The 12,863-nt window shown below is 59.1% G+C and overlaps 1 protein-coding gene across 1 annotated transcript in view; it reads left to right on the top strand.

Annotated features, from left to right (window-relative positions):
- EMWEY_00004320 (hypothetical protein, conserved) overlaps nt 1-12,863 on the top strand; it is a gene marked incomplete at both ends in the record, with an annotated part of 33,338 nt that overhangs the window by 19,291 nt on the left and 1,184 nt on the right. Inside the window, 6 exons of the mRNA XM_013477936.1 lie at nt 194-2,764; nt 3,010-4,015; nt 4,147-7,887; nt 8,078-8,390; nt 8,538-9,886; nt 10,143-12,701. Coding sequence (XP_013333390.1) covers nt 194-2,764; nt 3,010-4,015; nt 4,147-7,887; nt 8,078-8,390; nt 8,538-9,886; nt 10,143-12,701 — 11,539 coding nt within the window. The remainder of the gene's footprint in view (nt 1-193; nt 2,765-3,009; nt 4,016-4,146; nt 7,888-8,077; nt 8,391-8,537; nt 9,887-10,142; nt 12,702-12,863) is intronic.

Here is a 12,863-nt window from a genome sequence, read left to right as displayed (position 1 = left end):
CGTTTGTCTCTGAGTTTCTTTATCCGCCTTAAGCCCCTCGGGCGTCATTCATTTTTTGCCCTACACTTTCTGTTGCTGTTCTTCCCTGTTTAGTGATGATCTATGCTGCTGCTGCCGTGGCTTCTTGCGGGTGGCAACGGTGTATCTCTTCTTACGGAACTGGTGCGTACGTGTCCTTCTCCTCTATCTTCAGAATTGATGACTTCGACTACTGTAAGCTCTGCCATATGTACAAAGCGGTGTTGAACAGAAGAAAGTCCGTCTGGCGCGTCGACGGCAGCCGCACGCTGCTGCTGCCCGAAGACCCACCAAGCGTACACAAGGGCATCTTCGTTTGGCAGCAACCTGTTGCTGCTGCTGCTGTTTCAGCAGGTTCTGGTGGTCGGGATGCCTCTGGCGCCGATGCGGATCCACCGAATGCCAGCCTGAGCGCCAGCCCCGTACCTAGTAGCAGCAGTACGAACGGCAGCCGCACCAGCAGCAGCAGCACCAACAGCAGCAGTGAAGGGCCAACAGGTCTGTGGGGAGCCCTGCGTGCAGATGCGTTGCGGCCTCTGCCTCCTCCAGATGAGCGGGTGGAGGCGTGGGTGACGAATCGGTTGCACGGAGGTGCTGAAGGTGCTGCTGCTGCTGGCGTGCTGCTGTGTCTGCCGAGCAGCCTGGTTTCTCCTCAACCCCCCAAGGGGAACCCCGCAGTTATCCAGGCTATAGAAGCTCCTGCTTCGTTGCCCGCGCTAACTCGTCAGCATTTGGCGCGGCTCGACTGCACGGGCCTCTTCCCCCTGTATCACAAAGATGCCGAGACACTGCGCGTGGAGGGCTTTCGTAGCCCCAACGCCAAGTTCTTGACGCTCATCCTCATGTCCGATGAAAACGTATGGCCTCTTGTCATCCAGGCCAGATACCAAGATTCATCCAACAGCAAAAGTAGCAGTAGCAGCAGCTCGGCTGGATCCGGCGTCGACGGGCAGCTGTTTGCTTCTTCGGACAGTCTTCTAATCAGCAGCTATGTGAAAGGACACTGGAGCGGAAGTGCCAAGACCGAACCCGCCAGGCGATCGCCGTCCCCGGCCAGGGGACCTGCCGTTGCAGTACACGCTTCTTCTAAATCTGATGGCGGCAGCAGCAGCATCTGTGGGGACGATGGCAGATGGTACGTGGACATACACCGGGTGGCTGGCTCCGGTGCGAGCGCGCTGCGCTTCAAGGGGACAATCTACGTGAACGGACAGGTGCTGTATTGGCGGCTGAGCACTCCTGTTGCAGCAACAAACCCTCCGCGTTTTGTGGCAGTAGGAGGCGCTGCTGCAGGCCGCAAGGACATGGCAGTCTACTTCTCTTCACATCTCAACAGACACCTAGAGCTGCTCCTGCCGCCCACGCTGCAACAACTCCACAGGTTCCTGTTCGCAGACCCTGACGATTGTGTCTCCTCTATGCCTCCTCCCCACGCTTCGTGTACTGCTCCTGCTTCAGCAGCAGCAGCAGCAGCAGCTGACGAGCAGCATCAGCAAGAGCAGCAAGTCCTTCGACTGTGCACCGAAGCCACAAGGACAGCCCTGCAGCAGCAGCCGGTGCTGCAGGTGCAGCTGCCGGTCGATACCCAACAGCGGCAGGGCCTTACTGCAGCGGTTCGTTGCTTTCAATGGGAGGCAGCAACCCAGGCTCAGAACCTGCTGCTACAACTGCTATTGCAGCAACCCAAAGCTGCGCTAGCTCTGTGGCCGCAGCTTTTACGCACGTTGGCCGACCTCCTTAGGGCACGGCCGTCTCTTCGACCAGTTGTGGCGGAGCTCCTGGTGCGGGTGTTGCGCGCTGCAGACGCAGCAGAACAAGAACCTCAGCAGCAGAAGCAGCAAGTCCTGCTGCAACAGCAGGCCCGATTCTGGGCTGTGGTGCCCCGTTCGTTGCCGAACGTCCGTTTGGGCGCCGAGCTCCTCATACAGCTGAGGAGCCTGTGCCTGGTGGGGCTGATGTCTGTCGGGCTTCTGGAGCTTCACTTCAATTCGGAGTTCGGCGCCTTCAGGGCGCTTGTGGAGGCTCAGGAGCGAAAAGAGGGGACAGAAACAGGAGAAGCAGCAGAAGCAGAGTCAGACGCAGCGCCGAAAGACGAGGTCGAGGAAGACACAGCGCAGATGACAGCACCTGAAGCGGCACGAAGCGTGCTGCGGCAGGTGGCGTCGGAACTGCTTCACCCGCCTCTCCCTTCCCCCCCGCGGCCGCTGGTCCTCCGTCAGACCATCAACGGGCGGTCCACTGGTCAGGTGCTGCGGCGCAGCGCTGCCTCCACCCCACCGCTTGTGGGAGTCGATCCCGTGCGGCTTTCGCGCCAAGGCTTCTTGAACCCATCGATGCTGTTGTACGAGATGGGGCAGGAGACATCTCACCCATACAGCCCTGTTGCATCCTTCAGCGCCAGCGCAGAGGCCTGTGTCCCGCACAGTTGGGCAACTGCGGCAGGCGAGCAGCAGCAAAAGCAGCAACAGCATGCACAAGAGCAGCAGCACAATGAGATCCACCCAGGCTCAGATGCCCTTCGTTTGGAGGAAACCAACTGCAGCGATCTTAGCGGCCACAACAGCATAGACAGCAAGGATGGTGCCTTCTGCCTGGGCGTTTCCCCTTTATGTGGGGGGGAGTTGTCTCCTGACTTTTCATGGGCCCGCGGTTGCGTCCTCCGCTTCTGCCGTCTCAGCGGCACTCGCCTTGGTGACGCTCTGAGGTTTTATTCTCAGGGGGAGGAAGCGTGTGTTGCTGCATACAGGTAACTTTCATTTCTGTTGCTGTTTCTTCAGTTTGGGCCGTTTCTATGTATACACCTGAAATGGTTTTGTCGAGGAAATGTCCCCAAGCTGCAGTTGGGCTTCCGGCGGGTTTGGCTTGTCCATATATATCTGCTGTTGTGTGTGTGGCAGCAGCAATAGGAGCATCTCCAGCTGGAGTTGCATTTGTTGCTTATTGTGCTGCAGTTCGCACGTCATGTGTTGTGCCGTGTGTATACCCTCGCAGCGGGAGTTCTCTTCGGGTGTGGGGAAGGCCTTTGGTGCTTCCTGGCTTCGGCTTCGACTGCTCCTTTGCTTCCTTCGGACTCTGCTGCAGCGCCGCACCACTGCCGGATCCCGCGGCCCCCAGCGACGGCCCTGGGATGTGGCTGTCTCCAGAATTGACATCCCCTCTGCTGCCTGCAGACAGCTGGTCCCCCCAGGCTGCGGCGATGGCTGCAGTATCTCCAGAAGCAGGAGCAGGAGCTGCAACAACAGGAGACGCGGATCCAGCTGCAGGTACTGCTACGGCGGCACTCCCCCACTGGGGGGAGGAGGGCGGTGCAGAAGCGGCAGCACGGCAGGCTGCGCTTATTGCCGATGAGTATATGCGGCTGCAGCACGCTTGTGACCAAGCTAGCATGGGCCTTAAATTATTCCACAGTGCCACCGGCAGCAGCAGCGGGAGAAGCAGCAACGGCAGCAAGGCAGCTGACAATGCAAGCAGCTCCACCACAACCACAAGCCGCGCAGATATCGCAGCCCCCAGTCTCTGGGGATGGAAATTTTGTGTCTCTGCGGCCAATCGCCAAGAGCTGTTCAACGCATACGCTGCCATAGGACCTTCCCATTGCTGCAGCCCTGGTGCACTCGACCCTCTACTACACGACCCCAAGGCAGCAACAGCTGCTGCCGCAGCAGCGCAGGAGCAGGGTGTCTACGATGCTTTGACTCATTCGTTTTCCCCCGTCTTGAGTGTAGCGTTGCTCCAGTGGCTGGTTTCGGACTTTTCACAGCACCCTGAAGTCCTGAGTGCTGCAAGCAAGAATCCGCAAGTTGCTGCAGCTCTTGGGACGGAAGCTGCTGCAGCAGCGGCGGCAGGAGAGGCCTGCAGCAGTCTTGCTCTTGTGCCTGCGGCTGCATTTGACCCAGCGCTATTCCTCGGGCTTGTGGGGGCTGCAGATGCGATGGCCGCTGTGTCGCCGTTACCGCTTCAGGCTTCTGCTCTTGCTGTTGCTAGGAGTTTTGTCGAGGTATATTGCTGCTGTTGTTGCCACTGTTGTTGTTGCTGCTGCCGGGTTTTGTGTTCTCGCTGCTTTCCTTCTTGCTGTTCCTGCCGCACCGAATGGTGTTGCTGTTGCTGCGCATGCTGTGGAATGTTCAGAACGCGCCGTGGCTAAGCGCTGAGGGGGCCAACTCCGTGGACGTCGGTGGCTGTAGCAGTTCAGGAGGTGAACCTGCAGCAGCTGCAGCCGCTGATAGAGGGTCCGTTTGTGTCCCCCCGCGGCCATTGGCGTCTGCTGATGAGGCACAGTTGCGGCGGCGAGTGGCTTGTCTGTGTCTGTGGCATATGGCGGACCTGATTAGTATGACTGATATGTGTATGATAGTGGAGAGCATAGAAGGGGATCTGCTGGGCCTATCAGTAGGCCCCTTCTGGGAGGAGACTCTGTTACGGGGCATGCTCTTCAAGTGGCTCCCGGCACCCCTCCTGTTTGCTGCGCAGACAGTCGCAGTGTTGATGTTTGCCGCCTTGGGTGAGAACGCAATGCAGCAACTGACGGCAGAAGCATCTACAACAACAGAAGTGGAAGCAGCAGCATTCCAGGCAGATACGGAGTTCTGTGCCGTCCGCGAAGAGATAACAGGAGCCCTGGCGCAACTCTGGGAGGTCCGGTGGAGACTAACACCCCGCCCCGGGCATGATACGAGACTCGCAATACAGGAGTACCCAGTGGAGCGATTGGCACCGTTTTTATCCGAGTTGCTGGTGCGGCTGTACGCGCTGGGAGGGCCGCAGCAGATTCAGACAACAGCGGCTATGAAGAACTCTACAGCAGCAACAGCAGCACTGAACCACTGTGGAGGGTGCAGCACGTGGCCTTTAGCCAGAGTTCCCCTCCACCGCATGCTTCTGCTTCTAGGGAGAGATTCGCGGCGCTTGCAGCGAAAGGCCATGGCATTCTCTCAGTGTTGCTTCAGCAGTAGCCGAGTACAGCGGCAGCAGCAGCAACACGAACAGCAACAGCGTGATGCTGTCCAGCAGTTTCCGCAGCAAGGCACTACGGCGGCATCAAAGCCTTCTTCTCCTCTGGTAGAGGATGGGAGGCAAACACCTCAGCGGGGAGTCTCCAGGGATAGCATGAACAGCACCAGAGCAAGTAAGACTGAACCGGAATGCCTAGTGGTACCCAACCGCCTGCCTCATGGCCATCCTCTGGAACTGATCCGCAGTGTGGGGCAGCTTTTTGTGCGGAGTTCGCATCCCTATGCACGAATGGTTGCTGCAGCAGACACAACGGACGCCCCTGAAACAACCTACATGAAGAAGCAGCAACTGCAGCAAGGTGGGTTACCCATTGGACAGGAGGCCGGCCAGGTAGACTTGATGGATAGGCTACTGCTAGTTCACCCTGACGCCGCGGGCGTCTCTGTCACCTTTCGTTCACCAAACAGCGATCTGTGTCCCTGGCATTTGCTGTCGGTGGAGGCGCTGCCCCTCACAGACACGAGGCGGCACCTGCTGCGCCGAGTTCTTGCTGCCCAGAATGCTCTCGAAACCCTGGATGCGACGGCTACCAGTGCCTCTTCTGCTTCGTACTGCACTGCTCCTCCGCTGCATGTTGCCAGACCCGCTTCACAAACTGCCACAGCAGCAGCGGCGCCTGCAGCAGCAGTTATGGGACCCCAACAAGCTGCAGCGGAAGCTCGCAGGGCCTTAGCAGCACAAATAGAGAAAGACATCAGGGACTTGTGCGGTGGGGAAGATAGCTGGGTGCCGGCACTGGAGGTCAGCAGCGCCTGGAGCGCCCCCACGTGGTACGGTGCGGATTATTCCCCTAGCTGTAGAGACACCGCGGTGGCCAAGCATTTCGCGCTAGGACACTGCCCTGCAGGCCCAGGTGTAGCAGCAGGGTCGCCTACTGAAGATCCTCCTGCGTCGACAACAAATGGCGGTAAACAGGCTCTTGGGAAACTGCAGCAGCAGCAGCAGGTTGTGCCCTGTTCTGCAGGTTGCTGTAAGGGCTTCCCCATAGTCCCAGGTTCAGTCCTTCGCAGGTTAACTGTTAACGAGCAACAAAACCGAATGCAGCAACCGTTGTTGCTGTCCCAGCAGCCGGTTACACCTGTTGGGGAGGGCGACGCGCTGCATGCAAGCGCAGGCAGCAGCAGGAACAGCAGTAGCAGTGGAGCCTCTTCGTCGGGCACCAGCCCTATGAGTCTTCTGGATAGAGCAACAAACCAACTTCTGCGCATGCTACGTGGCAGTAGCAAGTCTACAAGCAGCAGCAGCACGGCAGAAGATGGGGCTCAGCAGCGCCGCCCCGTGCAGCTGCCTCAGCGGGATCGTCATGGCAGCGTTGGCGAGGCGCGTCGCCGGTCCTGTGTGGCAGCAGCAGCAGCAGCAGCAGCCGATGCTCCAGCAGCACCATCTGCAGCATATCGTGTTGCACCAGGTGGCAGCAGTGTGAACAGCAGCAGCGACGGCTGCAGCTCAGCCAGCCCCTCCAGCTTGCCCTCCCCAGATCTCAAGGCGGAAGATGTAATCCATCTCCTCTCGGGAGCCCTCATGCCTCGAGAAGCGTTTGCACTCAACGGTCGCTGGACGGTAGACCTTCGAGTGTGTTGGCAAGAAGATGCTTCGGGTAGGCCCTTGGATGCTTCGACGGGTCGGCCGCTGCTACAGAGGGAAGCGGGGGCCACGTATATCCGCAAAGGCGCCAGCAACAAAACCAGCAACCAGAATGCAAAGGCAGTATGCGGGCCTGAAATCGGACTTGTGCCGGTGGCATATGGGATCCCTTCAAAGGGCAGCAGCAGCAGCAACTGCAACAGCAACAGCAGCAGCGAACGGGGGTCGTCTCCTACGTCTCCCAAGCGTGTGGGGCAGGAGGAGAGTTACCCACTGATTCCTTTGCCTGATGACCGCTTCTTCCTCGTCTCTTGCAAGACTGACCTCGTGAAGGAGGAGCCGGAGCAACGTCAGCAGCCGGCAGCAGCCTGCGAGCTGCTTCCTGTGCGGGAGGGCCACTTTGCTCTTGATGACGAGGTCAGTGGGGAAGGCGGAAGCCAACTGGTTGAAGATGTTGGTCGTGTGGAGCGGTTGCTGCTGCAGTCATACAGTGCTGCTGATATGATGCCTCCATGTTGTGCTACCTGGGTTTCAGAAGAGCGGGTGCACAAGCTGTCTATACACCCAGGCATTCCCATCGGCAAAAAGGATGCTTCCCATAATGAGGTTGCCGATATGCACATTCTTGGGGCCCTCAACCAGCAGCACCAGCGCCTGCAGGCGCAGCAGCGGCAGCAACCACTGCGGCAGAACCACCGGCAAGAGCAGCAGCAGCAACTGCAGCCGCCTGGGGCGCTTCAAACACTCGGTGTAGAGACCACAAGAGCGGTGCTGTCGCTGGTGGACAGTGCGGAAGGGATTCCCAGCACCCGCTCTTCCCGTCCGTCTGGTGACGCTGCTGCAGTTGCTACAGCAACTGATGCCCCACTACCGACTTCTTCCAGGGAAAACGGTAGCCTGCCCCCGAGCAGCAGCAGTGGCAGCAGAGGCGGCAGCAGCCTGTGTTGGCATCGGTTTGCCCCTAGCGGCGGGTGCGAGGGCCAGGGCCAGGTGGGGAGTATCCGTAGTGTCCGTGACGACAGCGATGTATACGGAGAGGCTTCGATTCTCGGCGACCTGCATATGCTCTTCATGCGGGCCTGGGCGGATATGCAGCAGCAGAGCCCGCACATACCTGGAGACGCGGACGCAGCAGCAGACGGAAGAACTGTCAAGGAGACAGTCAAATGCTGCTCAGCTCTTCTCTCTATCCATGTTGAATTCTTCCTTAGCCAGGCTCGACTCATCCGTCTCAAGGAGGCTTATAGCGACTTCGCCGCAGTCAAGCAACAGGTGAGGCAGTTGCAGCACCCTCCACTAACGGCGAGTTTCGCTCCTGCGCACTCTGCCTCATCTCAGTGAGGAAATTTGTTTGCACGTTTTTGGGCCATTTTCCGTCAATGCTGTCCACTTCACTGCGCCTTCCATAGCTTGTGGAGAACTTAATACATGACCGTTGATGCCTATGCTGCTGCTGTTGCAGATGAAGGGACTGGTTGCGCCTGTCGTGAAGTCCGCCAACCCTCCACACCCGCAGGACCCGGTTGCCATACGGCGCATGCACATGCTGCTGCAGCAGCTGCGGCGTTCGCGCCGCCGTGTGCAACAGCTGCAGCAACTGGGACACGAGGACACAATTCGCTTCATCATAGAGGTGCCACAGCACCAGGGCGATCAGTCTAGTATGCGTGACGAGGAGGAGCAGGCGCCGCTCCAATTCACCTATACTCTTGGGGACGTGAGGCGGCTATTAGGCGCGGGCGGCGGTCTTGCGTTGATCCCTGGCATCCGCTTCGGTGAGTATCTAAAATCCTGTTGTGCCTCGCCTTAACAATTCTGCTCGCTGTGTGCGCTTGCGGACTGCTCCATGATAGTCTCACTCAGCCCGTATTGCGTCTGCTGTGCTGCTTGTGCTTCTGCTGCATGTGTCATTGCTGCTGCAGGACCGGCAGTGTGTAAAGTGGAGGCACTGCGAGTAGTGCAGCCTTACCCGCAGCCCCTCAACCCGGAGCTGTGGTTCGCACGTAGCTTTTTTGCTGCGAACTGCGCAGCGCTCCGTTTCAGGCTGCAGCAGACTCCTTACCGGACCCATGCCAATTGGGTTGCATGCAATCGGATCCCAGATGATGCCTTTTTCCCGCCGCAGCAAGGTCACAAAGAACAGGACCAGCAGCAGAAGCAGAAACAGCAACAACAGCAGGGCGAGAACCCACCATCTACAGAAGCGGACGATCGTCAGCAGCTTATTGGAGGGAAAGGCAGCGATGGATGCAAATGCGGCAGCAGTAGCAGCAGCACCAGGGGAGAATTTGCCTACATGTTTGCAGGCTACAAGCTGGCAGTGGAGCAAGTGCTCAGGCCATCTGCGTCTTTCTTGTGCCAGCCGGCGCTCATCGACACTGAGCTGGGAGGCGTGTCCTGCATTGCCGCCACAGCTGCAAAGGCTGCAGCGGCCGAGCAAGCAGAATCCGTAGCACTTCAGCGTGGAAGTTCCAGCGCTACTGCAGCAGCGGCAGCCGCGGCAGCAGCCGCGGCAGCAGAGTTTTGTGGAGAAACCAATGAACCAGCAGCAGCTTCGCCTGGTGTCACTACGGGAGGGAGGCGAAATGGTGCACCTTCCCGGCTAGTAGACCTTTTCTGGGGGCGTGGGTCTTCTGCAGGAACTTTACTGCTATCCTCTCTGGGCGATTCATGGGCGATGACGCCGGTCGAGGCACCAGGCGCAAGCAGCAGCATCTGGGTGGCTGCAACGACGCTTTCCCTCGTTTGGGACGAAGTTTGGCCCGACGGCCTGCTTTTGGCCTTCCTTGCGGAGCTACGAATCTCGCGAACGTTTGCTCGTTCTTCTGCCCATCCTCTAACTGCGAAGCAGTTCCCATCAGTGCCCCTAACGCCCATCCCTTCACGGGGGACTCCGGCTGCAGCAACAGCTGCTGCAGACCGATCAGCTCCGACCCCAGCCTTTTGGCAGTTTAGAATGCGCTTAGACGGCGACGGGAACCTCTTTGTCCCCCCCATGAATCTATGGGAGTGGGGGACTCCCTGGTGGCCCTCTGTCTCTCAGCAGCAGGTTATAGAGAACCTGAGTCGCATGCGTGTGTCGTATTTCCGTCGGGGAAAATCCGAAAAGGGCCCCGTCACAACCAGCTCACAACCAGACGCCGGCGCAGCAAGAGATGCAGCAGCTGGTACAGAGCGAGAAGACATGGGCTGGTTCTTTATCGACGCCCTGGCAGGCCTGGAGGAAGCTACTGCAGAGCATGCGGACAGGGGGCAGGCCCCCGTGCAGCCGGTATGTACAGGATGTCGTTATGTCGTTCTCCCTGCTGGTGCCCCGCTGTTGTCTGAGCACTTGCTGCTGAGGGCTGACAATTGTATGCATGTTACGCTTCCCTAGTGTGATGAAGGGGATCCCTGCTGCGTTTCTAGGGGCTCTGTGGATGCTGGCCTTCCTGACTCGAAGGACAGCATCAGCGGGAGCATCAACACAAACTTGTTGATGTGCTTGCTGAGCAGATGGCCTTTGAGTTGTGGATGCGTGTTTTCAGGGTTTCGCAAGTTTATTGCGTGCGCTGTCTGTGGAGATACCCGAGGGCTTGACGGACGACGAGGGGGAATCCATGGAATCGGTCCCATCGGAAGGAACGGCCCCGCAGGCCTCCTTGTTCATGGCTGAGAGGGTCCCGGATGGCTTAGGCAACTCCCGCCGTTCTGACTCCAACAGCAAACCTCTTGCGGAAGCACTGCATCTCTGCTGGCAGGCTTACCTGGTTGGCGCTGTTGCGGCTGCTGTTGTAGAGCGAGTATCATCTGCAGCACCCACCGCTGCAGCTCACATCCCCAGCGGCGGCAGTAGCAACGCTCCTGTTTCATTCCCTTGGTGGCCACTGGTGCCTATGCCTCGAAATGTATCTCCTCTGGCATATGCAGTTACGTTCGAGGTCTTGGGCGTTTTCTTCCGCAGCGCGCTGAAGGCAGCTGACCGCGCATCGAAAGCAGCAGCAGCTGCTGCAGCAACAGCGTCAGCGGCTGACTCATCTTCAACAGAGAAGAGCGGGGACCCTGGGGCTATAGCAGCTGCAGGCGCCGCAGCTGGGGCTGCTGCCTTTGAGCTACTGTGGCCCCCGCACCCTCGTGAGCTCCACAGGGCGCTCATGTGGCGACTTGAGCTCCTTCACTGCCTTGACGTAAGCGTCGGTTTCTTCTTGCCGTTGCTTAGTCGTCCTCGCCTTTCGCGTCTCTGTTGCCCCTGCCCGCTTCCCACAGCGGAGCTACCCCCCGCTGCAGCGGGGGCCGCAGCAGGTGCAGAGGATAATGCAAACCCTTCTTTCCAAGGCGCCATCTTGCAGGCAAAGCCCAGCCGCTGCGTCTTCGGTCCAATTGTGGCTGATCGGTCGCGGCCTTTTGACTCTGCATGTACCTGGGGCCTCATGGGTGGTCGCCGGAAAAGCTGGCTCCGCAGAAGTGGCAGCATTACCACCACTGGCAGATGCAACAGCTTTCTGGGTCCGCCTGTATCGGTGATAGAGGGGTTGGTCAGTCGCATGCGCGATTTGGTGCTACCGTCTCGACGGGCCTCAGCCTTCAGCGCCTCATTCCTGTTTCAGTCGCGGCTAATGGAGAGGCAGCGAGGTGGTGACGCCTTCAGTGCAGAGGAGAGACTCTGTACCCCGCCTTCAGTTGCGGAGCAGCTTGCCTGGGGTTCGGTTGCAGCCCCCAGGAATGTTCTGCTGCAGCGCCACTGGGGGTCTCTTGCTGCCCTTCTCGCCGTCCGAGGCATTTACCCGGAGGCCCCTGCGCCAGAAGACCAAACAAACCCCTGTCCTCGTGTCGGCACTGGAAGCCTATCTCTCGGACGAAGTTTGCCTGGTGGTGCAGCAGCAGCAGCAGCAGCAAGTGCTGCGGCAGCTGCTGTGGACGGCGACACCAGTGTCGATGGGGATGTGTCGCTGTTGCCTGATGCGGACTTTGCGTCTTCTCTGGTGAATCAGCTGTCGCAACAGCTCCTGCGGATCCCCCCTGCATCGCTGCTGGCTATGGAGCGTTGCTTTTCGGTGGAACTGCGAGGCGAGGGCGCGCAGGACCTAGGGGGGCCGTACGCCGAGGTGCTGAGCGCCTTGTGCGATGACCTCATAGGCAACCGGCTCTTCATCCCATCCAGCAACGCCAGAGCAGGGGTGGGAGAGGGAAGGGACTTCACTGCTGCAAATCCCATGCTGCGGGACCTGCTGGTGCCTGCAGCAACGGCGAGCACCGCTGCTGCTTCACCAAGGGGGCAACAGCAAGCCCGTGCAGCCTTCTGGGAGGATGAGGCAACTCTGGGGGCATTGGGGCCAGCTTGGTTGAACAGTTCTCCCCCTCCCCTCCCTTCTCTCCATGCCGACGCTCCGCCATTGCTCGTTGCGCCTCCACAGCTAAGTCCCACAACAGCTGGTGCAACGCCTGCAACAGCTACAGGATCGCTCGAGCTGCTGTTGAACCACGTGCAGCAGCAACAGATAAACTACGGGATGCTTGTTGGTTCGTTGCTGGAAGGAGACGAGGATGACGAGGAGAGTTCTCTCCTGCGCTTCTGGGGCTTAACAGGCCTTACAGTGTATGGACAGAACGTGGCCCGCGCGTTGCAGGCTGTAGGCGTACTGATGGGTTGTGCGATTACTTCAATGAGCCCGCTGAATTTGTCTCTCACTCCCGCCATTTGGACGCTGCTGCTTGGGTACCATCCGTCTTCGGACCTCCTTCTGCAGCAGGACTTGCTCGCAGCGAAACACCTCCGAAGGCTGCTGGCGCCCATTGCTGCAGCCGCCGCTGCAGCGGATGCGGTAGACAAAGCGCCTTTCTCAAGTCCAGGCAACGATCCTCGGGAAGTAGTCTCTGCAGCAGCAGCTGCCGCTGCGGAGGCAGCAGCGAAGGCAGCTGCTGCATCGGGAGAGGACGAAGAGGAAGCACGAGAAGAAGCTGCTGCTGCTGTACAGGTTCTGTTGCAGCGCGGCGCCTGTATTGACGACTCTGTGGGCAGACCGTTGCCTCTCGCCCCCTCGTGGGAGCATATGCGTCTGCGTCCTCAAGACCTCCCCGCCATCCTAGAGATTGAGCAATATGCTAAGGTACGGGAGGATGCTTGTTGCTTGTTAATGGACTACCACTGATTCTTTTGCCTTTTGTGGTATCACAAGTGCTTGTTGCATCACAGCGGCAACGGGTCAAGCTAGTGTTATTCCCATCAGTACGTGCGGTGAGTTGTGCGTGCTTCTTAGTCCCTTAATTTG

Source organism: Eimeria maxima, genomic scaffold, assembly GCF_000499605.1.
Source record: "Eimeria maxima Weybridge genomic scaffold, Emw_scaff23, whole genome shotgun sequence".
Taxonomy (NCBI): Eukaryota; Apicomplexa; class Conoidasida; order Eucoccidiorida; family Eimeriidae; genus Eimeria; species Eimeria maxima.
Note: the sequence above shows the minus strand (reverse complement) of the source record. Positions and strands in the feature narration are given on the sequence as shown.